This window comes from Spinacia oleracea, chromosome 6 (assembly GCF_020520425.1).
Source record: "Spinacia oleracea cultivar Varoflay chromosome 6, BTI_SOV_V1, whole genome shotgun sequence".
NCBI classification, from domain to species: Eukaryota; Viridiplantae; Streptophyta; class Magnoliopsida; order Caryophyllales; family Amaranthaceae; genus Spinacia; species Spinacia oleracea.
Genome location: NC_079492.1, coordinates 144885669 through 144912555, shown reverse-complemented (window position 1 = coordinate 144912555; position 26887 = coordinate 144885669). Strand labels below are relative to the sequence as shown.

Sequence of the window (26887 nt, the reverse complement as noted above, 5' to 3'; positions counted from 1 at the left end):
GCCTATGGGCGAAACAAAAAATCGAGGCCCTTACTTTTAAAAAGGCACATAGACAAAAAAAAATTGTGAATCGATGTAATGTACTTTTTTTTTATTGAAAAATGTATGTAAATAATTGATGTTTCATTTCTTAAGACTCAATACTACTCTATATCTAATTAAATTAGCCATGAGAAATTGACTCTATTACAAAATATGAAGGCTTGAATACTTTCAACCTTGTGCCATTAAACATCAATTATATTCTACTATTTTAAACATTAATCATCAAGCATAAGACAATGATGAATTACTGAAGGGAAATGGAACTTGAAATTTTAGCAAGTCGGTAATAATTTTTGAAGTACAATAAACTACAATCCAATTATTTTTGCTAAACTCCAAATTAAAACAAGGAGTGTGATTATATTAACAAAAGAAGAAGAAAATATAGGATTATAAGGATAGTACACGGCTCTAGCAAATGAGAAATAACAAAAAAACGAAAAAAAAATAAAAACAAACTACCACCTCGGTAGTTATCGAACCTTGGTGGACGCCCTGTTATATCAGGCAAACAACCACTGTTCTACAGTGCATGCTTGTCTAAGTTTTCATTGAATATTGGCTTAATAAATGTTGGGCTTTTTTCCCTGGGGCCCAGGGCGGCGGCCCCTTATGCCCTGCCCCAGGGCCGGCTCTGCATGTAACTTGAATCAATGGGCAATGGACTTCGAGTGCAATATGAAGAACATCAAGGAATCAATTTGTAGGGCTAAAGATGCCGGCGCTGCCATTCGATTAGGCCTCGAGCTCGAAATCACCGGTTATGGCTGCGAGGATCACTTCTTGGAGCTTGATACTATCACTCATGCGTAATTTTCTCTTTCTACATTTTCTTCTTTCTCGATCACTTCAAAATGTTTTCCAAGCACCCGATGTATAATAAATTATTTATTGTATATCAGGATAACGTACTTTACCCAATTTTTATTATCTTTTTTACTCTGATATACAATATAAATATATGTATGAAAATATTTTGATTAACTTTTAGGAAATACATATGTATGATAAAAAAATTGTTGTATAACATTTGAACGGGTTAAATGATAACTTTATACACTACATTATTAGTGATTTTGAAAAAAATATTTTTTATTATACTTTTATTACATCACGTTCAAGATGATCTTTACACTTTTGATTTTACTCTTTTCATAATGTTTTTTTTTTTTTTTTTTATATATATTTTGAACATAAAAGTTTACTATTTTACCACTCTTACCCCAAAACATTTACATTTTCCATTACTTTATTCATTTGTTTACACCCACGTACCCACCTTTTTACACATGTATTACTTTATTAATATTATATTATATTCTCTCACTTTTTTTTCATACACTCTCTTTTTTACCTTAATATTTGTGCAAACAATAACCGTAAAGATCATTATGAAACATAGGTAGTACGGAGTACATTATATCGGGGTACTCCCTCGATCCGTCCCTTTTTATTATTTACACTTTCCGTTTTAGGTGTCCCAATTCAATCTTTATATTTCCTCCGTTCCGTAAATATCGCATCATTTGTTTTTAACACTATTCATACTACGACTTTGGCTATTTTTTGTGATTCATATGTAAGAAAATTGTAGTCATGTGGGGTTACACGTTTGAGATATTAAGAGTCAAAGTAATGTGTTAGAGAAGTAAAAGTCAACTATGATGCGATATTTATGGAACGGAGAAAATATACGTTTTAAATATATTATTTTTATATTGTTGCATAAATGTCCTTAATATTCTATCAAAATTCGTGCAAGTGATTATTTTAATCAACTCAATTTATTGTGGCACCAAACATTTTTACATGCCACATTTTCTCATTGAAAGATTAAATCTTCCACGCTTTTCCAATGTCATATTTTGGATAAATTAAAATGAAAACATTATTAATTAACGTAATTTGCATTGTTTAAATAAAAAAATATTGGAGCACATGATCAGGTTGTTACTAATGATCAAACTGATCACAACAAACACAACAACGAGCACAATCAACAACTACTAACTGCATTGCTAACCAAGTTGTTCAGCTTGGAAGATCAGGAAACAAAGATCAGTGACATGGCAGCAAACACAGATTGATGACATGTAATAAGTTTGTTACAAGCTGCAGTTAGTTAGTTGTTTGTTACAAGCTGCAGTCAGTTAGTTAAGTTGTTACAAGTAGTTAGTTGTTAGCTCAACAGATTGTATAGCAACAACATCAGCCATATAAATAAGGCTGTTGATCTCTTGCTTCATGGATTGTAACAATTCTTCAATCAATAAAATTCTCTCTCTCTCTCTTTCTCTCCTACATTTTAGTAATCAGAAGTTTAAGAACTTCTTCATGGTATCAGAGCAGGCATAGTTCCTGCAAGTTTTCCGCAAATTTCATTTACTGCTAAGATTACAGCAAACACATTATCTTTCATAATCAAAGTTCAAAGAAACTTGAAATTTTCTGTTTGGTTGTTTCTGAAACACAGAGTTGATCCAAGAAAGAATTCTTGTTAGATTGAAATGAGTTCTGAAATGAGTTCTATGCAAGATCCCAACAGTGTTTACTACATACACTCTTCTGAAAATCCTTATGCAGCAGTGGTTTCTGATAAGTTTGATGGAGAGGGCTATGCAGAATGGAAGAGAGGTATCTTGCTTGCTTTTGCGATCAAGAACAAGGTGCGTTTCATTGATGGTACCTTACCTAAACCAGCTTCTGATCATGTTGATTATCATGCTTGGGATAGGTGCAACAGCATGGTCATGTCTTACTTGTTAAGATCTTTGAGTCCTACAATTTACAAGAGTGTAGTCTTCTTAACCACTGCAAGGGAAATTTGGAAAGATTTAGAGGAGCGTTTTTCTGTCACATCAGGGCCACAATTTTATGGGCTACAACAAAGATTGAATGAAGTTTCACAAGGTGATGACAGCATTACTGAGTTCTTCACCAAAATCAAGATGATTTGGGATGAATTAAGCAGTGCAAAACCTGTGACAGTGTGTGTTTGTACTGGATGCACATGTAATGTGAGTCAGAAATTTTTGCAAGAAAAGGAGGAAGAAAGACTGATTCAATTACTCATGAAGTTACACAAGAAACATTCACAAGTGAGAACAAATATTTTGATGATGAATCCTCTACCAAGCATAACCACTGCATACAGGTTGCTTGTTCAAGATGAGAGGCAACAGAAGATGTCTGAAGCACAAGAAGTTAATCCCATGGTTTTTGCTGTTGCTGATGATAAGAGAAATGCATACAAAAGTTATCAGCCAAAAGTTATACAGGGACCTGGTAATCAGAAGTTTGCTGTGACTCACAAAAGGGGAGCTTATTACTGTAATCACTGCAACATGCCAGGTCATACTATGGACAAGTGTTGGAAGCTCCATGGCTATCCAGCCAATTACAGAAATAAGAGGTTTGCAGGAGTGGTAAAAGGGGATGATGATGTGCAGAATGATGAGAATGTCACTCATATCTCACAAGAACAGTACCAACATTTCTTGAGTCTCATCAATGATGGAGAAAAACAATTTGATCACAAAGTAAATGTAGCAGGTACTTGCTTACTCACTTCTTTTAATTCAAGGTGGATTATAGATAGTGGAGCAACAGACCACATATGTTCTAACCTGGATCTTTTTCACACCTATTCTAAAGTTGATAAAGATGCTAAAACAATAACAGTAGCTGATGGCAAACAAGTTCAGGTTACACATGTGGGTGATGTTAGGATTAGTAATGACATTGTTCTCCAAAATGTTCTTCATGTTCCTACTTGTCAATTTAATTTGATCTCAACTCACAAGTTATGCAAAGATTTGTCTTGCCATATAATTTTTACTCATAATAAATGCTTGATTCAGGAGCATTCCCAGAAATCAGTGGTTCTTGGTAAACTAGAGTCAGGATTGTATGCTGTGGTTGGAGGTGATTTGCAGAATAAGACATCGAAGGATAATGTCATTACAAGTTCAGAAGTGTTAGCCACAATTAGTGAGGATATTAAACTGTGGCACTTAAGGATGGGGCATCTACCTTTTGATAAGTTGCATCTAGTCAATAAGGCTTTACCATCTGTAGGTAGGCATTGTGATAGTTTCTGTCAGATCTGTCCAAGAGCAAAACAATGTAGGCAACCTTTTTCAATTAGTCATACAAAGACTAATCAATGTTTTGAGTTACTACATATTGATGTATGGGGTCCATATAAAGTCAAGACTCATGACAATTGTACTTTTTTCCTCACTATTGTAGATGATTTTTCAAGAAACACTTGGACCTTTTTGATGAAGAATAAATCTGATTGTGTTCCTATTTTGTCCAATTTCTTGACTTTTGTTCACACTCAGTATGACATGAAGATCAAATGTATTAGAACTGATAATGCCAAGGAGTTATGTGAGGGCAGAATATTGGTTTTATACCAAGGGAATGGCATTAAACACCAAAGAAGTTGTGCTGAAACACCTCAGCAGAATGGGGTTGTAGAAAGAAAACACAGGCATCTTTTAGAAACTGCCAGGGCATTGTTTTTCCAATCAAGATTGCCAATTAGGTTTTGGGGTGAATGTCTCCTTACAGCCACTCATTTAATCAACAGAATGCCTTTAAGTAGTATTGATTTTGATATCCCCTATGAGAGGCTGAATAAGACTGCAGTGGTTCTAGATCATCTGAAGGTATATGGTTGTCTTGGCTATGTATCAACAATCAAGGCTAACAGGTCCAAATTAGATTCCAGATCTGTTCCCTGTGTTTTACTTGGCTATCCACCTGATCAAAAGGCTTACAAGATGTTGAATCTGGAAACCAAACAGATCATTGTTTCCAGGGATGTTCAATTTCATGAGAAGCACTTACCTTTTCACATTTCAGCTAACCAACACACAAACACAAACCCAATCTTTCTTCCAGTTCATACACCTTTTGATCTCCAAACTGATTTTGATATTCCAGATGTTTTTGATATCTCAGAACCTCCACCAATACCAAACACTGAACCAAACACTGAACCAAACACTGAACCTTCACCAGATTTAAACACTGAACAAAACACTGAACCACCTATTATACCTACTCCACCTAATAATGTTCCAATTATACAATCAAACAGAACTCACAAACCACCAACTTGGATGAGTGATTTTGTCTGTATTGCCACTAACAACAGTTGGTGCAACATTGTTTGTTTTGATGATCTCCCTGATGGTCACAAAGTTTTAGTAAACCAGATCATCAAAGAAACAGAACCTGTCAATTTTCTTGAAGCTTCTCAGTCCAAAGAGTGGATTTCAGCAATGGACAAAGAACTTGCAGCTCTCACAGCTAATGATACATGGGAGATTTGTATTCTTCCTAAGGGAAAAAAGGCCATAGGTTGCAAATGGGTGTATAGGATAAAACTGAAGAAAGATGGCACTATTGAAAGATACAAGGCTAGACTTGTAGCCAAAGGTTTCACACAGAAGTATGGAATAGACTATGGGGAAACTTTCTCACCTGTGGTTAAAATGGCTACAGTTAGGTGCTTAATTGCTTTGGCTGTCACCAATTCTTGGGTTGTTCATCAACTAGATATCAATAATGCCTTTTTGCATGGTGATCTCACAGAAGAGGTTTATATGAAGGTTCCAGATGGTATTCCCAATCCTGATCACAAAGTTTGCAGGCTTAAAAAGTCTCTGTATGGTCTAAAACAAGCTAGTAGGCAATGGTTTGCCAAGCTCACTTCTGAACTCATTCTACTGGGTTTCATTCAGTCCAAAAACGATTATTCATTGTTTATCAAGACTCTGAATGGTTCACAGACCCTAGTAGCAGTATATGTAGATGACATTTTGCTAACTGGTCCAAATTTCTCAGAAATTCTTGCTTTGAAGACACACTTACACAATAAGTTCAGCATTAAGGATTTGGGTGAGCTCAATTACTTTCTGGGGATAGAAATTTCCAGAACACACAATGGGGTTGTTCTTACTCAATCCAAGTTCACTAGAGAACTCCTAGCAGATTGTGCAATGGATGTGTCTAAACCAGCTAAGACCCCTTTACCAGCTAAACTTAAACTTACATCTTTGGAGGATGAACCCTTTACTGATCCTAACCAGTTCAGATGTTTAGTTGGAAAATTAAATTTTCTCACTCACACTAGACCTGACTTATCATTTGCTGTCCAAACATTGAGTCAGTTCATGCAGTCTCCCAAGTTGTCTCATCAAAAGGCATTGCATCACCTGCTCAGATATGTTGCACATACAGCTGGTCAAGGCATCTCTATTCAACCTTCTTCTAGTCTCACTTTACAGGCTTACTGTGATTCTGATTGGGCAGCTTGCCCTGATACAAGAAGGTCAGTAACTGGTTATGTGATGCTTTTGGGAAATAGCCCCATTTCTTGGAAATCAAAGAAGCAGACTACTATTTCCAGATCCTCATCTGAAGCTGAGTACAGAGCTATGGCAGCTGCTGCTTCTGAGATAACTTGGTTGGTTAGGTTGCTACAGGAAATGGGATTATCTAATCTAACTCCTATTCAATTGAAGTGTGACAATCAATCTGCCATTCATATAGCTAAGAATCCAGTTCATCATGAACGTACCAAACATATTGAATTAGATTGTCATTTTACTAGAGACAAGGTCCTTGAAGGCCTAATTGAGTTAACTTATGTTCCTACTGCTGATCAATTAGCTGATGTGCTCACCAAGGTCTTGTCCTCTCCTCAACACTCTCATTTACTGTCCAAGCTAGGTATGCTTTCTCATGATTCAGCCCCTAGCTTGAGGGGGGGTATTGGAGCACATGATCAGGTTGTTACTAATGATCAAACTGATCACAACAAACACAACAACGAGCACAATCAACAACTACTAACTGCATTGCTAACCAAGTTGTTCAGCTTGGAAGATCAGGAAACAAAGATCAGTGACATGGCAGCAAACACAGATTGATGACATGTAATAAGTTTGTTACAAGCTGCAGTTAGTTAGTTGTTTGTTACAAGCTGCAGTCAGTTAGTTAAGTTGTTACAAGTAGTTAGTTGTTAGCTCAACAGATTGTATAGCAACAGCATCAGCCATATAAATAAGGCTGTTGATCTCTTGCTTCATGGATTGTAACAATTCTTCAATCAATAAAATTCTCTCTCTCTCTCTTTCTCTCCTACATTTTAGTAATCAGAAGTTTAAGAACTTCTTCAAAAAAGGAGAAATCTTTATAAACATCAAAGTCATCAATTAGTTGTTAAATAGCTTGCATGATCCAAAATGTAAAGAATAATAATAAAAAAAAAGACGGAATGAGTAACTTTTAAGCATTTTGAGTTAACATTACTCCGATATGCAATATAAATATATACTTATTGTACACACCTTTAATGAGAATTTGTGTCTCCGTTTCATCTCTATAAATTTGTTGTTGTTCTTTTTTCTTTTGGAAGATAAGATAAAAGACCCTAATGAACTGATACCTTACATAGGTAATGCATGTTACTCCACTTATTTTATTATTTTATTTCATTCAATTCTTAACACGTAGTGGACGTTGAAATTGCAGATGGGAGTGTTTGAAGGAAATATTGATCGGAGATTGGACGGATGGTATACTATGTAGCTTCGGAATGCCTATAATTAGAGAATCGAAGCGTTACAATTGCCAAGTTATATGTATGAATAGAAAGATTATGATGATACGTCCGAAAATGTGGCTTGCTAATGATGGTAATTACAGAGAGCTCCGTTGGTTTACTGCATGGAAGCAAAAACACCAGATGGTGGACTTTCAGCTACCTACTGCTATTGCAGACGCCATATCTCAATACACAGTGCCCTTTGGTTATGGATTCATTCAGTTCTTGGACACGTATGTTTCGTTACAATACTCTTATCTTCTCGCACGTACTTGCTAATTAATTTACTAAAATGGACCTATTGACTTATGTTATATTGCTGATCCACAAAGAATGTAAAAGTCTAGCTAACCACGTATAAGTCCAAAATGATTTTATCATAAACCAATTGATATTCCCTCCGTTCTGGAATATTCGAAACGGTTTGACAGTCACAAAGTTTAATGTATTATAATTGACTTATTATTTAATTAGATGCTAATTGGTAGTGGGGTATTTTTTTTTAATATAAGTAGTGGTATCTGTGTGTCAAACATTGAATTTTTTTATGTTTTTTTTATAGGGAGTATGGATGTAAGTGGGTTCTTGGATAAAGGAGAAATTGAATAATATTAAATAAAAGTTTTCATTTTAAAAAACGTTGCAAGTAATCCGGGACGACCTTATAAGGAAAGCTTTTCGAGGGAGTAATAATAAGAGTGGTATCCCAACCAAACAATCTAGCTTGTAAGTTACTTTGCTCCCTCCGTATTTAAATAGGAGAGACACTTGGTCGTGCACGTGTATTAAGGAAGAATAGTTGAATGAAATAAAATACTCCCTCCGTCCTAAATTAGTCGTTACATTTACCTTTGCACAGAGTTTTAGGTGATAAGTGGTTGTTTGGCTATCAATTGTTATTTTATTGAAAAAATAAATGTGATAGGAGTTAGTGGGATATTTTTTTAATTGAATGAGAGAAGGTGTGGGAAAAAAAAATAGTGGGAAGAGGGAGACAATATAATAATTGTGGGGTCATTCCTAATTTAGAAGTGTAACAACTAATCTGGGACGGAGGGTGTAATAAAAAAAGTGGGGTTCGGTAAATATTTTAATTAAGTAAAATAAGTGGGGACCATTAAATTTTAGAGGGGTGTGGGATTGAGGATTTATGAAATTAATTGTTTAATGTGGTAGTGAATCATAGATTAAATTAAATATATTATTTAATTAGATGGTGATATTGAAAAGTTACTAAAAATGACAAGTTTATCTCTTATTTAAATAGGATCTTTTACCAAATTGGCTACTTTAACATATTTATTTACCAAAACGACTACTTTTAAATTTTAATTCCCAAACTAGCTAAAATTTATTTCCCAAAATAATTGTTTTTTCTTTGAGCCACAAATCATGTACCAGTCTAGTTTTATTTTTTAATAAATAGTGAACCGGTTTTATTTGTACTTCTATTTAATTTTTGGAATTTGTACTTATTACGGAGTATATTTTTTGGGTCTAAATATTAGTTATTTACAAATAATGCTACATAAGTAATGAGAGGTTTTAAAATAAAGTGGAACACTTACCAACCGTATTCATTTTACAAAGAAGCATGGCCATGCATACGCATGTGGTGAACGCAAAAAAGGAGTAGGCTATTTAACCTATGTACCAATGGGTTACTTGTTTTTATAATTAAAGACCAAAATTCCACAAAATTTCCAATAACAAATAATATTATGTATTTATCAAATTTGAGAGCTCCTTGAAATCGAGTATAATTCAAACAAGGAGAATCTAATTAGATATGCCTTCTCTTGTTTGCTTCTATTATCATATCAAAACTTGGAAGTTGGGAACTCCCTAATCACTCCAATTAAATAATTGAATGTAACTAAGCATGAAAAAAACTTTAAACAAATAGAAAGAAAATTACATACTTATCAATTTTGCTCTTAGAATCTTCATTAGGAAAACATAAAGTCGGATTTAGGGATGTCAATTACTCCCCGTCAATTGAGTTGGAAATCTTTATAGTAGTGATATTGATCGACTTCCCGTTCAAGGTGTAGAATGGTAGGTATTAAGAAAAATAAAAATCCAAAAAAAATAATTGCAAACCCCAAAAAAAAAAAAAAAAAAAATAACTCAGCCGCTTCACTATTTAAAAATATATATATATATATAAAAAAAAAAAAAAACTAAACCAGTTCGTTGATTTTTTCTTAAATATTTAAACTTTTAGCTAATTTGGGAATTATAATTTAAAATTAGCCGTTTTGGTAAATAAATTTATAAAAATAGCCATTGTAGTAAAAGATCCATTTAAATACTACCGAAAATGGTAAGTGTATCTCATATTCAAATATGAAGGGAGTATTTATCATTCCTATATTTTTTTCAATATGGCCATATGGTACAACTAATCTCAAATGTACTAGACCTAGTTACAGGCAGTTTGGGTTAGGGTCATTAGCTGGTGCGGTTATTCATAGATTTATTTTTATGTTTGACAGAGTATACAAAGAATAGCGGAACTTCAATCATAAGCTTAACATTTTAGTTAAGTTAGCCATTTGAGATAGTAGTATAGTACAATAGCCAGCGTGACACAAATATCACGGGTTCAAATTTCATTCCCTCCTCCTTTTAAAGTGAAATATTTAGCGCTGATATGGAAACCCATCCATATTTGTAACTAAAATGTGTTTCTTTGAAAAATAAACTTGTTTGTTCTTCAATTCTTGCTAAGAAAAGAATTTGTTTGTACAGAGTTGTAGCTGCTGAAATATGCGAGGAGCTGTTTTCTCCGGTTCCACCTCATGCCGAGCTCGCATTGAATGGTGTTGAAGTGTTTATGAATTCAAGCGGAAGTCACCATCAACTAAGAAAGCTCGATCTTCGTATGCGTGGTTTTATTGGTGCTACCCTTAATCGTGGTGGACTTTACATGTATAGTAACCACCAGGGCTGTGATGGCGGACGCTTATACTACGGTACGTCGGTATCTCTTTTGGATGCTTAATTTCTTTTCTCAAAATAATCTGTATATTTTCAATTTTAGTCCGTTTCATAATATATTTTGCGGATTTTTCATGAAATTACTTTGAGGTTTGCCTTAAAGCACCAAATACCCTTAAACTTTCCAGAATGCACCAAACACCCTTGACGTAAGCAATAATATCTCAAAATGCTCTTTTGGCTGAAGGACATTAACCCTCCGTTAGTCAGTTAATTAGTTAAAACATATTGCACCAAATTAAAAAATAGGGGTATTTCATGCATTATATCAAACCTAAGGGGTATTCGGTGTAATATGTTTTAAGTAATTAACTGACTAACGGGGTTAACGTCCGTCAGCCAAAATGACATTTTGAGATAGTATTGCATACGTTAGGGGAATTTGGTGCATTCTGGAAAGTTTAGGGGTATTTGGTGCATTAAGGCAAACCTCGAAGTTTATTTCATGAAAAATCCGTATATTTTACATTGTATTTTATATTAGTTTTGGACATAAAAATTTATTATTTTATCTTTCTTACTCTACAACATTTACAATTTTTCACTCATTTTTTCTTAATTTATTTATTTCCTTCTTACATTCACCTATCTTTTTACACACTTATCTTACTTTATTACTATTTTATTATATTCACCCACAATTTTATGCACTCTTCATATTTTATCTTAATATTTATACAAATAATAATTGTAAAGATCATTTTAAAACGGATTTACGCAGTATATGTTTGCTTTGCTAAGATTTGAGAAAAACACCTTAGTTATCCTCAGAAATTTAGGATATGTGCGTACTTTATGTTAAATACTAAAGTTTGAATTATGAAAAACGAAAATACAAAAACTAGATTAGGACGAGTTAATCTCTGTCCTTAGGATAATATTAGCTCCCACTATATTGCTGATGGGATAAATAACTGCCCTTTGGTATTATGCTATTTAAAATAAATAATTAATTAATATGAATAACCGAAATATATCCTAAGTAGCCCAATGCTTCACTTGGCCCAACAACTCAACCCAACACATATTCAATATATGAGTTACATGGGTATATTTAAAGACACTCAAAAGATCAAATTTCTTCCATATGGGAGAAAACTCCCACAACAACTAAATGAAGACTATTTATCTAACACTTTGCCTATCTAATTCTTTCCCCGTGGATTGATGAGGCAGATGGATGTTGTTGTATTGTTGTGAATGGAGATGTGGTTGCGCAAGGCTCCCAATTTTCACTGAAGGATGTGGAGGTTGTTGTTGCTCAAGTGGACCTTGATGTTGTAAGTTTTCTACTACATGGTTCATTTTAAGATCGTAGTCCCAATGAGGAGTACTAACTTAATCATTTATATCTTTAATTTTGTATTAATAAAAAAATATGGAAAGTTAGTTTGCAAGTACCACACAAACTTACAAATTTATCTAGATACAAAGTCACGAGTCTTGTAACATAGGAGTACCGAGTACGTACTAAGCTATGTAATCAATCCTTATTATAATACTTCCTCCGTCTTTTAATACTCGCAACGTTTGTTAGTTTAACGTATACCAATGCACAACTTTGATCATTTATATCTTAAATTTTCTTTATGCAAAAATTATAAAAAGTTGATAGTTTGAAAATACACATTGAGACGAATCTAACAAGATCCCACATGACTATGTTTTATCTTATATAAAAAACACTAAGAATAATCAAAGTAGATTATATGAATAGTGGCAAAAGTCCAAACGTTGCGAATATTAAAAGACGGATAAAGTATTATCTAAATATGTGGTACGTACGTGGTTCCATTCTTGGGTAAAAGTTTAACAACGCGTCTCCTGTGTGACCAACTACACCATCAACTTGGTGTGACTGATGTTACTTGACTTTCTTGTGTATACGTATTGGTGTTACTTTATTTTCTATGTTGGTGTTACTATATTTTCTATGTTGGTGTTACTTTTAGTTTCCATTAACCAATGCGCTGGGCTTATTTATAAGGGTGAACATCATTAAATTGATGGTGTAGCTGATCACATATAAAAGCTGAGGAAAGTCTAATTCATAGGCCATACTCTATCTCATACTAATGGTAAAAATTATTTTTAAGTTGTGCATTTGTGGTAAAATGTATTCGGGCCGTATTCATCGTTGTTTAATCATAGTTTGTACCACGTAATTGTTACAGGTTGCAAGTCTTAGGGGTTCTTTGAGTAGCTTTCAAGAGCAAGCGGGTAGTAAAACAAGTGTGCCATCTATACGAGCACCTTACAAGCTTTGTCGATCATTTCACTTGGAGGAACCTATTTCCCGCCCGATTAAGGTTAGTCCGACCCTTTTTTTCTTTTGGGTGTAAAGTCCGAACCAATATAATTAAGCTTTATTCATACTACTCCGTACAACATTACTCAAGTAGACACCTCAAAGTAGGGTGGCAATTCAGGTTAATGGCTCAGATTCGGGTGGATTTATGGGTTATGCACTTATGCCAAAACATATCAGAAATAATGTAAAACTTAATATTAATAAAAACAAAAAAGATATGACAAATGAGTCAAATCGGATCAAATTCAGGTCATTCGGGTCGATTTATGGGTTATGCCAAAACATATCAGAAATAATGTAAAACTTAATATTAATAAAAAAAGGTATGACAAATGAGTCAAATCGGATCAAATTCAGGTCATTCGGGTTCAGTTCAGGTCGGGTTCGGATTTCTCTCAGAAACTTAAGGTCGGGTTTGTTGAGTTATTAGGTCGAGACAAATCAGAGATTGCCAACTCTAGATTTACCTCAAAAGTAAGGGCAATAAAAAGGGACAGAAAGAGTACATAGTACAAAAATATACCAATCATAGATTATTAGATTGTAAATATCTTTGCCAAGAAAGATAGATGTTAAAATGCAATGAGTTATTGTAGATTAGGTACCATGAACCTGAAGAAGAAATAGGTTTCGGACCTGCTTGTTGGCTATGGGACTACTTAAGAAGAAGTGTAGCTTCTGGTTTACTGCTTCCCCTCTCTGGTGGTGCTGATAGCTCATGCGTTGCTGCAATTGTTGGCTGCATGTGTCAGCTTGTTGTCAAAGGTGATTTAGTTTCATCATGAATCTAGCTATTCATATATAGCACTTCGTAGTATATATTATGCCATAAAAGTATTTTTATTTTGTCTATGCATGGGTCATTAATTAAGAAGATATACTGTGCCTGTTATTATGCAGAAATTTATAAAGGAGATGAACGAGTGAAAGCTGATGCAATAAGGATTGGGCAATATCTTGATGGTGAATTCCCTACTGACAGCAAGGAGTTCGCCAAGCGTATTTTTTACACCGTCTACATGGGAACTGAAAATAAGTATTCCCTTCGTCTCTTTTTTTTCTTTACGTTTGATAATTTTCACCCGTTTTAACGACAAATTAATGTGCATTGAGATTTCTCTATTTTTTTATTTAAACAAGGCAAATTATGTTTATTATAATATTTTCACTTTTATCAAAAATCTGATATTGGTAAATGGGAAAAATTTGATGCCCAATGAAAAAGTGTAAGAGATTAAATTAAATGAACCAATGAATTTAATTGATTAAAATAATAAATGGACACAAATTTTGATAGAATATTAAAGCATTTTGTGATAATATAAAAGGAAATGTAAATGACATTTTGGGACACCAAAAGAGGAAAACGTAAAGAACAAAAAGAGACGGAGGGAGTACAAATTTCATTTTACCTTCTGACTCCAATCGGCCGTTGTTTTATCATACAACCTTTTTTTTGTGTCCCAACATGTTATTTACATTTCTTTTTATATTATCACATAAATGATTTAATATTCTATCAAAATTTGTGTCCAATTATTATTTTGACCAATATATTAAATTCATTGGTTGATTTAATCTCTCACACTTTTTCATTGGGACATTAAATTTTTCTCATTTTTCCAATATCTTTTTGTTATGTTGCTGATTAAATTTATGAAATCATTGTAATTAGTACTCCTCCGTATTTATTTGAGGAACACACTTGACTTTTCCAGCCGTATTTATTTGAAAGATACACTTGCTATTTTAAGTATTTTATCAACACCATTGTCTAATTAAATAATCTATCTAATATATTCTATGTCCCAACACCCTATTAAACAGATAATTTCATAACTACATTCCACCCCCACCCCTTTAAAATGACATGGTCCCCATTTGTTTTATTTATTAAAATATCTACCCTAAGTCACCAACCCCACTTGTTTTATTACTCGGTATTTTATTTCATTCAATTTTTCTTCTTATTACCCGAGTCCGGTCAAGTGTATCCCTTAAATGAATATGAAGGGAGTATGATACACCGATAGCAATGGTTAAAAGTGGACAATTTTTGTGTAGCTCTGTAGCCTCAAGATCACGCGCCAAAGTGCTTGCAGAGGAGGTTGGGTCTTGGCATCTTGATGTATGCATAGATGATATTATTTCATCCGTACTCACTTGGTTTCAGGCACTAACAGGAAAATTCCCTCGTTTTAAGGTGAGCACTCATCACTTCTATAGTCTTCATTTTACAAGTGTGAGATTTTTTTAATGGGTCTTGTTTGTAATTCAGGTGGATGGAGGTTCAAATGCTGAGAACTTAGGGTTGCAGAACATTCAAGCTCGTCTTAGAATGGTATTGGCCTTTATGTTGGCTTCACTTATGCCTTGGGTTCATAAAAGATCAGGGTTTTACCTCGTCCTTAGTAGCACCAATGTTGATGAGGCATTACGCGGTAACTTAACAAAGGTAACATTGTCCTGCACCAAACGCTAAATGTGTTACTAATTAATGTTGTCCTGAATCAAGCGCTAAATGTGTTACTAATTAATGTTAATAAATTTTCGTATTTACTACCTTAAACATACACCAATTTTGTATTTACTATCTTATAAAAATTTTATTTTAATTTACTACCTTAAAATAGGTTTTGTCAGAATCACTACCACTTTACATTTTTCTCATTTTAAGCTTAAAAAATCTCTTTCGTTACTAAGCTTAAGTTATCCTGAATCAAACCTAAATGTGTGGCTAAATTAATTCTCTATCTATGTATCTTAGCATGATTGTAGCTCAGCAGACATAAATCCTATTGGAAGTATAAGTAAGATAGATCTTCGAGCATTTTTGCGTTGGGCTGCCATCCATCTTGGCTACTCTTCCTTGACAGAGGTTGAAGTTGCACCCCCAACTGCTGAACTAGAACCAATACGCTCTAATTATACCCAGGTCAGAATTTAATTAGCTTTTAATGAATTCCTTCATGTTCATCAGCCCCTTTTATATTATTCCTTCCGTTCCCAAATAAGTGTCTTATTTGGTTAGAAATACGGTTGTTAAGAAATGCGAAAAGTGTGTAAAAATAACAATGATTGAGAGTGTTTTGATGGGGAAGGGGAAAAGTAGATGATTGTTTATTGATAAATATTACAAATAAAAATGGATGTGGGATGGAGACGTGGAAAAAGTGTAGAATGTGTAAGAAAAAATAATCAAGATTTTATTTCCTCCGTTCCTAAATAAATGTTTTATTTGGTTAGAAATACGGGTGTTAAGAAATGCGAAAAGTGTGTAAAAATAACAATAATTGAGAGTGTTTTGATGGGGAAGGGGAAAAGTAGATGATTGTTTATTGATAAATATTACAAATAAAAACGGATGTGGGATAGAGACGTGGAAAAAGTGTAGAATGTGTAAGAAAAAATAATCAAGATTTATTGAAAAGTAGAAAAAGTACATTTCCAAAAATAGAAATATGACAAGTTAAGGGGAACGCCTAATCAGAAAAACAGAATACTTATTTAGGAACAGAGAGAGTAGTGTTTTCATTCGAGAAGAGCCTTAAGAAAAAGAACTTATAGAATATTAATTCTCAGTCCATGTTATTTTTTGCTCACAGCGAGATGAAACCGACATTGGAATGACATATGAGGAGCTCTCAGTATATGGAAGACTGCGTAAAATTTTCCGTTGTGGTCCGGTATCCATGTTCAAGGTATAAAATGTGCTTATTTGCTACATATAATCCTGACAGGTTTACATCCTAAAACCAATTGGTGATAGATGGGGTAACCTACTAATCTTATATCAGTCAATATCTCTCTATTTCTTTCATGTGGGACAACTAATCCTAACTCACATGTGGATTATACTCTTAACACTCTCCCTCACATGTGAGCCAATCTTATTTGTTGCAATTTGGATTAGGTCACTACTTCCTCATTAGGCCTTCTTTGGTCTTCCAACATGAGGTCAAATGAACCCGGCCTATTTGGGGCAATCAATTATGTTGGGCTTCTTGCTCCAAAGAGCTCTTAAAATCCTCTCCATCTTGCATTCTTCAATTCACTCGGCCTTCCCTTCTTGGGTGTTGATAATGGGTCAAGAACGTCAGCTCTGATACCATGATAAACTCACTGGGCCATAATTCAAATGGATAATCACTTGAACCCAACTGACATGTGGATCATACTCTTAACATGTATCGGAGTTTTTAAACACTTATCAATTTTCCATTAAGTTTTGGTAGAGATGGTGATGGCGTTTGCTATCTATTTTACTGCAACTTCTTGCAGAATCTTTGCTTCGAATGGGGCTCAAGATTGACACCATCAGAAGTTGGTGAAAAGGTGAAGTTCTTCTTCAAGCACTACTCCATCAATCGACACAAGATGACCGTACTTACGCCTTCATATCATGCAGAGGTACAATACCTTCCTTCCTTTCCCACAAAACACCTTTTCATGGACAAACTAGCACATTCTCATGTTTTTGGTTGTTGGTTTCTTTACAGAGCTACTCACCAGAGGACAACAGGTTTGATATGCGACAGTTCTTGTACAACTCAACATGGCCATTTCAATTTCGCAAAATTGATGAGCTAGTGAAGAAGATGAATGGTAACAAAATGCTCCTAGCGGAATCAGATGACAAAGATAAACCAGGACTCGTGTCAGATCATGTTGGTGGCATGATTATTGGATCGGGAAATTGTAACGGCATACAACACAAGTTCTTTCCCAAATGAAGAGGCATGACTCAAAGAAATCTAGGACCAACATGCTCACAAATTTGCTACCATATGCAAATAGCAGAATTTTCATGTTTTGTTATCTTTTTTCTGTATTGAACTTCGGTTAAAAAAAAATTAAGTGTACACACACAACTTCATATTGCATTGTTATATTTGTGACGTATTGATATTCACTTTCATATCATTTTTATCTGCTCGAGTTTTTGCCAATAATTAACCCACACTCAGGATCCTACGGTGGAGTGACGGTTTGCGACAGAACGGTGGGTGGGGGAGGCGGTGGAATGGGTTTGCGACGGCGCAAGATCTGGAATGGGAGGCGAGGTGGATGGGGTGACGGTGGAGTGGGGTGGCGGTGGAGTGATTGAGGGGAGGGGAGGGGAGGTGGAGAGAATTAATTGGTTTCCTTTTGATTTTGTAAACCAAACAGCTTGTGACAATATAGGGATTTCCTTTCCATTCAATTCCATACCCTTTCTTGATTCCATTCCCTTTACCCCACGTGAACCAAACGACCCCTAAGTGAAATAAGAAAACTTGGGTTATAAAGTTGTCCCGGTTGAGTTAAATTAATGCAGTAGTATTTTTTGATTAAAATTGAATCCTAAATCCTTCTAAAGCAAGAACTTTCACTGAATAGTAAAATTATGCCCTTATTTTTAAAAAAAAATATTTAAAAAATTCAAGTTTCTCTTAGAAATAGTGTTTTTATTGATTTACCCTTTCGTATTCCAATTACAATTTACCCTCTTACTTTGCCAAATTTGTGTAGCTAACTCTTCAATCCGAACAAGACGCTCACCTGATTTTTCATAAGCTTAATAGAAAGTAAAAAAACTCTACTATAAATGTATACATGTAAGTTTTCGTCTTAAGAGAAGACAACCTTAATGGTAATGTTTTGTCAATTTATAGGACTATTTTTGCTCCACTCATTTAATTGAACTTAAGTTGATTTTAATTAGTGATTATTACGGAGTACTAAATACGGAGTATTAGTTAAGATTTATTTTCACTAATGCATTGTTGTACTTTTTCTTGGAAGAAACCTTATAATTTTTTTTTTTACAAACTTTTATATGAGTCTGTCTTACACAAAACACCACCTTGGTATTATATAAGTTAAGCAATAGAACCAATTAGATAAGCAATTAAATCAATTATTTAAGCAATGAAACAAATTAGTTAAGCACTGAACTAATTATTTAAGCACTGAACTAATTTGTTAAGCACTGAAACCATATAGTTAAGCATGTAACTAATTAATTAAGCACCAGAACTAATTACTTAATTAGTAAGCACCAAAACTAATTAGTTAAGCAATGGAACCGATTAGTTAAGCAATCACAGCGATCTTTCGGTAAGGCGGTCTTACCCAAAAGTTGCTTTTTTTTAATAAGAATAAGCCACAAAGGTAAATAATTAAATTATTAATGGGACCGGGGAATTCAAATCTAAGATGCACATGCCTTCAATTTTAACTATTAGAATAAGATCTCATTGATATTGCATAATTATACGAGTAATTGATTGTGGATGACTAAAAATTGTTTCTATCGTGTATATTCTCTACTATCTATCTATACTATATATTAAAAGGCGTTGATAAGCAAGCCTATGTGCCACGTGGCACTCACACTAATCTCACATCAATGTTCCATCTAATACACAATTATTTAAAAATGATAAATATGTGTGGTACAAGTCTTGAACCCATGACCTCTAATTTGTAAACCAAACAATTAACCACTAATCCAAATCAAATTATATGTCACTTTTTCATAACAAAACATAATAACTGACAATTTAATAATTATGGAGTATTGAATTTATTTAAAATTTGTATCCGTGTATTAACCCGGGGCATCGCCCGGGCCCAAATATTAGTTTTTATAATGTAGAGACTTGTACTCGCTCCGAATCTAAATGTTTTTCCCATTTAAAATCTTTACACTATTCACAATAGAATAAAATCTTATTAATTACGTTCAATATATAAGAAAAAACATAATCATGTGGGGTGTTGTTTGATTCGTCTCCATAAGTACTTCAACAAAAAAAAAAATTATAATTTTTAATAACATATAACTAAAAATATTAATAATATAAAATGTGCACTGCGTGTGTGTCAAAGAAAATGGAAAAAACATTTAGATATGAGGGATTAAGTTGTTTAGCTTCTATCAACAATCTCGATTCTCGCAGCATGATTCATGAATGATTTAATAGTCTTATCTTGAAAATCTGCATTATTTGTAAATCTTATCAGAGGGAGGGGGTGCTTTAGGGCCCCAAATCCCAATGCCATTATTTGCAAGTACCCTAAAAAATCATCTACTATTTCAAAAAACCATGTACTGTAAAATGAATTTATATTGAGCCCAACACGTGGCATGTGCTTGATTCGACAAAGCAACAAGTTAAGAATAGTTAAGCCTAATAGTTATCTAAATACATAAATGAGCCCAATATACAAGTTAAGCCTCAATAAACACCGTGTGTTGGTTGCTAACAATATATAGTTGGGCTAATCAGTAATCATTATAAATCAATTTGTAGAAGGTACACCCAGTTGCATGTGATTTTGTATTTTTAATTTTTCTAAAAGCATATTTTAATTGTTTAAAAGCACATATCTGCCGACTAAAATCACATTTTTACAAACAAAATACACAATCCGATTTAAAAGCACATATTGTAAGTACAACACAATCACTAAAACCAAAAGAACTTCACTGAAAAAATGTATATGCTTTTAAACCGTAAAAATGTGCTAGTTTTTTTTTTTTTTTTTAATTTTATAATTATGGGTTTTATTGATTGAGAAGTGCACCAACTTGGTACAACAGCAGGGTTTTTTTTTTTTTTTTTTTTTTTGGATAAGGAAAGAAAAACCAGGTTAGCCCCTTTGAAAGGAATAACCTAAGGCATCCTTGCGGATGATAAGGGAAAGGGAAGGTCGATCAAAAGACGAAAACTAAAGCGACATAGAAATACAAGAGCTTCCTTTTGCCGCCATAAAATCAGCCGCTTGATTAGCCTCCCGATTGAGAAGTGCACCAACTTGGTACAACAGCAGGGTTTACATTACATGAGACAGTGAATATTATTTGCATGAACTTAAACCATGCTACGAAGTCATCGTTCCTTGTAAGACCTTGCTTTGCCAAAGCATCTGCCACCATGTTATATTCTCTGCCTTTGTGAATAATGTCAATTCCTTCCCCTGTATTCATTGCTAGCTTTTAAATTGTAAAATTGTGTTTTTAACCGCAAAATGTGTTTTTAAATTGAAAAATGTGCTTTTAAACCGTAAAAATGTGTTTTTAACCCGGTTACAAGTAAAACTACATATAACTTGATGCACCTTGTAATTTTTGACCACAAATTATCAATTGGTCGAAGGTACACCTGATTGGCCGGTTGTATGTAGCTCTACATGCAAGTATGCAACCGGATCAAAAGCACATATTAACGGTTTAAAATGAACTTTTTTCAATTTAAAAGCACATTTTTCGGTATAAAAGCACAATTTTACAAGTTAAAAGCACATACATTTTTTCAGAAAATTCTTTTTATTTTAGTTGTTGTGTCGTACTTAATGATTTGTGCTTTTTGTCTATATATAAAAATATGATTTTAGTCGGTAAACATGTACTTTAAACAATAAAAAAAATGTGTTTTTTTTGAAGGATTAATAATACAAAAATGGTCTGGTTACATGTAGAGCTACATAAAAACAAGTGTACCTTCTACCAATCAAGTAATCACACACATTACTTTATATCAACGGTTGTGGTGCCACTCCAAACAAAACTATTTACTATTGACAACATATTTTCCCTACAATTAATTACCGTTTTAATTAACTACGTAGAATAAAATAAAATGTACCCAAAACTTATAATGACGAGCTAGATCAATTAATTAATTATGTTGAGTGTATTTGCATCCTCACCAATTAATTCACCATGGACATTGATTTGGACAAGAGAGGCAATCAATAATTGAATATGATTACGGAGTATATATATATCATGCATTGTTGCTATTGTTAAAGGGGAAAAAAATACTACTTCTATAAATAGGCGTAAGGTTACCATACCAAGGCATATCTCATAAAACAAAAAACATTAGATTCTATAGCAAAAAATGGAAGGCAAGCTAGTTTCCTACAAGTCCTTGTTTGCAGTTATTCTCATCCTTTCATTAGGTACCTTTTTTTTTTTTTTTTTTTTTAATTTTTTTTTATAATTTGCATAATACTTCCTCCATTCTTATTTACATGACACAATTATACTTTCGATACTATTCACACATGCTTCTTTGACTTTCTTGTGTGATTTATACATAAGAAAAAACATTGTCGTGTGGGATCTTATTAGATTCGTCTCAATAAATATTTTTTAAATATCAAATTTTTATAATTTTTTCTTATCCGGAATGAAAGATATTAACGTTTGAAATCGTGCATTGGCAAACGTGCCTAAATAATTATGTCATTTAAATAAAAATGGAGGAAGTACTTGTTAATTATTTTTGTGATTTCTTAATAATGAATTTTTTTTACTTTGTAGTTCAATTAACGACTGCTGCGAAAAATGACCTTCCACGGATGATGCTCGGAAGACCACTATCATGTCAAACTTACTTTGAATCTTGTAGTTTCATGAATTCTTGTTGTCCTGGAACGCAATGCTATAAAGGACAATGTGTTGATGGTATGTTACCTCTTTGTATGAACTGAACTCTTTTCCGTAAACTCGTAAAGTATTACTACTTTAACGTATCTTAATTTGCCATGTCTAATTTTTCCCTAAAAAAAATTTTAAAAAAATATTAACGAGCAGAATTATATGAATTACCATATTAAATTAAAATTTATTTGAAAAAGTGTTTTTTTTATATGTTTTGACAGATCCCAGATCAGGATGCGTGCGTATATATGGAACATGCGGGTTTTTTTCCGGCACTTGTTGTCATAAAATGGAGTGTATTAACTCCGAGTGTATCGTTCCAAAGAGCAATACCCTTGAATTCTCCATAATATGATCGATGGGTCGTATTTTTCATCTTAAGCTATAATATAATTTCAAGTATTATGTTCGAATAAATGGTTATTATGTACTTCCTCCGTCTTTTAATACTCGCAACGTTTGGACTTTTGTCACTATTCATATAATCTACTTTGACTATTCTTAGTGCTTTTTATATAAGATAAAACATAGTCATGTGGGATCTTGTTAGATTCGTCTCAATGTGTATTTTCAAAATATCAACTTTTTATAATTTTTGCATAAAGAGAATTGAAGATATAAATGATCAAAGTTGTGCATTGACATGCGTGAAACTAACAAAAGTTGCGAGTATTAAAAGACGGAGGAAGTACCATCTTGTATTTGTATTTGTATTTGTTTTTGTTTGTGGTGTTTCTTCGATCCATCCACCGATGTGGTTTATTTGATGGGTTTGATAAAGCTAGCAGCCTAGTAACTGGTCATCTTGTAATTTTCTATGAACTATTATGAATGTACTACGTATTTCTTAATTATAATATCGATTATGTTTAATCACTATTACATAAGTCAACTCTTGAAAAACACGGTCAATTAAAAAGAAAGGGATTGACAGTCAATTCGAATGACCCGCTGCTGACTCAAAATTTGAAATAATATACCTATAAAATTCGATTCAAAATGAAGATGTCCCAAAAAGATCAAAAAAAAAGGCAAATTTGTTAAAAAGGACCTTTTATAACCCAAATTTTGCGAGAAAGGACCTTATATAATTTTTTTTGTGAAAACATACCTTAATGTAATTTTTTTTGCGAGAAAGGACCTTATATAATTTTTTTTTGTGAAATCACACCTTAATGTAATTTTTTTTTTTGCGAAAGACAACCAAAAATAAATTTCCGGCATTGACTGAGCTTTTTCGGCCATTGACTTGCACGTGAGAAGCACGCGTGGCTTTATTTTGCTAATCACACCCAATTTTCCTCCAAAATTCTAAGCTTTAAAACCTAAAGTTGAAAAAAAAATCGAAATAAAATCAAGCTTGAAAATTCAAGACTCGGGAAAATCAATGTCTTTAGCCAACGTAAGCCACACGTGCTGCTCACGTGCAAGTCAATGGCCGGAAAAGCTAAATCAATGCCGGAAACTTCCCTTAGGTCCTTTCTCGCAAAAAAAATTACTTTAAGGTGTGTTCTCACAAAAAAAATTATATAAGGTCCTTTCTCGCAAAATTTGAGTTATAAAAGGTCCTTTTTGGCAAATTTGCCAAAAAAAAACATAATACTGCATACTACTCCCTCCGTTTCTTATTGTTGTATCCGTTTCCATTTTAAGCGTTTCATATTGTTGTATCCATTTAGAATCTATTCTATTTTTGGACATAAATTTTATCCTAAAATACCCTTACATTTCTATTTAATTACCAAAATACCTAAATATTCTACCCATATTCCCACTTAATTTTCCCCACCCATAATATTTAATTCTTTTCCTTTCCCCATATACCCACTCTCTCACCTCCTTTATCACTCATCATTATCACTCATCTCTCTTACCTTATTTCTTTATTATTTTCTCACTCCTTTATTTATTATAATCTCTTACACCCAATCATTTCTCTTACACCCAATCATTACACTTATACCCATACAAACCAAGATTCCAATTTTCTTAAAAACCACACCAGATTCCAAATGGATACATAAAAAAGAAATGGAGGGAGTACCTGAAAGTCTGGAACTAATACGGGGTACTATATAAGAATCAAAATGTCGATCCTTGCTTCAATATGTGTGCGAGAAACCAGTTTAATAGGGTCCATCATACCTTCTTAAAAAAATAAAAATTTATGTACTCAGCACTGCGTATAAATTAAAAGCATAAAAAAATCAGCTAATATTAATTCAATAAGAAAAATTGACATTGTAAAGGAACACAGAAGGATGCTGGAATTAGGCTATTTTATAAACAGTTTCCATGTTTTGGATAAATTGAGTGTCCATACACGAGGTTGTTTTTTCGGATATCAGATATGTGTGGCAACACACATATCAGCTAAAAGACAAATAGCTAAAAAACAAAAAAGGAAGTACCATTTATGTTAAAAAAGTATCATTCTGTAAAAAAAAAAGTACCATTCAGTTAAAAAAAGTACCATTTTTGTTTAAAAAAGTACCATTTAATTTCTTTTTTGTCATTTTTCTTATTTTGTCTTTTGCTATGATATGCATTTGTCCACACATATCTGATATCCGAAAATACTTCCTCGTCCATAGACTCTATACCACATCAAAGTGTTGAGAAGCCAATTTGATTAGTAGAGGTGAAATATAAGCGTTGATCTACGGTATTGATCGATGTTTGATTTATACAGTACTGCATATAACATTTTCCATTCCATAAGATCGAAAAGTGTACGTCACTGTACTTTATTTAATTAATACAAATTTATCCTATCTCAATAAAATCGAAAAAATATAGGAGTATTATTTTCTCTAAATGGAAAGAATTACGCATAAACCTTTTTTTTTTTTCCAAACCAACTTAGCAACCTCTATAGGAGTAGGGATGGCAATGGGTCGGATTCGAGTCGGATGTAGTAAACTCCAAATCCGATCCATTTAAAATCCGGACTCCAAAATTGCATCCATATCCATATCCATTTAAAATTCGGACTCCAAAATTGTATCCATATCCATATCCAAATCCATTTAAAATTCGGACTCAAAAAATTGCATCCAAATCCAAATCCATATCCACATCCAAATCATACGTTAACTTTACTTACATAGAACTTGTATTTCTTAATTTTAAAATAGATTAGAAATCCTATTTATCATTTACCAAAATCAAATGAGTTTCTAATAAATTAATAAATTACAAATATATGCGCTTTAATTAAATATATTAGATTAAATTATGAACTTCCTTTAAAAAAGTTATCTACCAAAAATAATACACTTTGAAATAATTTTGGGCCAGATTTGTACTCGGATTCGGACTCGGGTCGGATTCGGGTCGGAGTCTCTGCAGACTACATATCCGATCCATATACATTCGGATTCGGATGTTTTTAATCGGATTCAGATTCGGACTTTATTTTCTCGGATTCAGATCGGATATTTTCCTTCGGATCGACTCGGACTCGGTTCGAATTCGGATGTGTTTGCCATCCCTATATAGGAGTACTATTTTCAAGAAATGGAAAGAATTACACATAAACTCTTTTTGATTCCAAACGAACTTAGCAAACTCGGGAGAACGGGTAAGAATCGAAACCGCGACCAGTGACGGATTTTAAACAATTTTAGAAGCTATCGAGCCAGTATTAAGAATTAAGAAATACTCCCTCTGTGTTTATTTAAGGGATACACTTGCCTTTTCCGTCCGTATTTATTTAAGAGATACACTTGTCATTTTTAGTAACTTATCAACCCCACCATCTAATTAAATAATATATCTACACCCCATCCTCTACCCCTAAAATGACATGGTCCTCACTTGTTTTACTTATTAAAATATCTACCCAACCCCACTTGTTTTATTAATTTATTTCTTTCAATTCTTCTTCTTAATACCCGTGCCCGGCCAAGTGTATTCTTTAAATAAATACGGAGGGAGTTTAGTATAAAACTCCCTCTGTCCCTCAATACTTAACCTGTTTTGACCGGACACGTTTGCCAATGCCAACTTTGATCACCAATTTCTTTAACTACATATTATAAAAACTTATAAAAATATTAATATTTTGAAAATATATATTAAGATGAAGCCAACAATATATTATATACTAACATTTATTTCATATACTAGAAATAAAATATGGTCAAAGTGAATTATGTAAATAGTGCAAAAAGTCAAAACATGTCGAGTATTAAGGGACCGTGGGAGTAATTTGTATGATATTTATACAATTATACTCCGTATTCAAACTTTATTTTCCTCCCGAAGGGGCCGAGCCCACTCACACCATAACTAAAAGCCGCTACTAACTAAGCAAATATCTTTCTTATCGTGTCATAACTCACAATACAACTTCCCAAAAAAACAATGTCGCAGACTCGCAGCGTTGATGTACCATTTTAATTACAAAAATCTGCATTATTTGTAAATATTAGTGAACTTCCTGCAATAATACGAGAGGGGCCCA

At 33.4% G+C, this 26887-nt stretch overlaps 2 protein-coding genes across 3 annotated transcripts; both read left to right on the top strand.

The window, feature by feature from the left end:
* The first annotated feature begins 407 nt into the window (after positions 1-407).
* LOC110803425 (glutamine-dependent NAD(+) synthetase-like) lies at positions 408-17901 on the top strand. The gene is made up of 13 exons (XM_022008934.2): positions 408-854; positions 7597-7902; positions 10424-10647; positions 11849-11952; positions 12847-12981; positions 13580-13748; positions 13884-14019; positions 15048-15186; positions 15262-15438; positions 15751-15918; positions 16589-16684; positions 17265-17393; positions 17483-17901. Exons 1-13 carry the CDS (start codon positions 616-618, stop codon positions 17714-17716), a joined length of 2256 nt encoding a protein of 751 aa, XP_021864626.2. The 5' UTR covers positions 408-615; the 3' UTR covers positions 17717-17901.
* Positions 17902-21637: 3736 nt separating this feature from the next.
* On the top strand, positions 21638-23044 carry LOC110803414 (uncharacterized). Of its 2 annotated transcripts, none has more exons than XR_008922708.1 (3): positions 21638-21935; positions 22300-22443; positions 22617-22647. XR_008922708.1 is itself a non-coding variant. In XM_022008922.2 (3 exons), the coding sequence occupies exons 1-3, from the start codon at positions 21875-21877 to the stop codon at positions 22772-22774; spliced, it is 339 nt and encodes a 112-aa protein (XP_021864614.1). In that variant the 5' UTR covers positions 21638-21874; the 3' UTR covers positions 22775-23044. The 2 variants fall into 2 exon arrangements, 1 of the variants encoding a protein (XP_021864614.1); XM_022008922.2 differs by having other exon boundaries at positions 22641-23044.
* The last annotated feature ends 3843 nt before the right edge of the window (positions 23045-26887 follow it).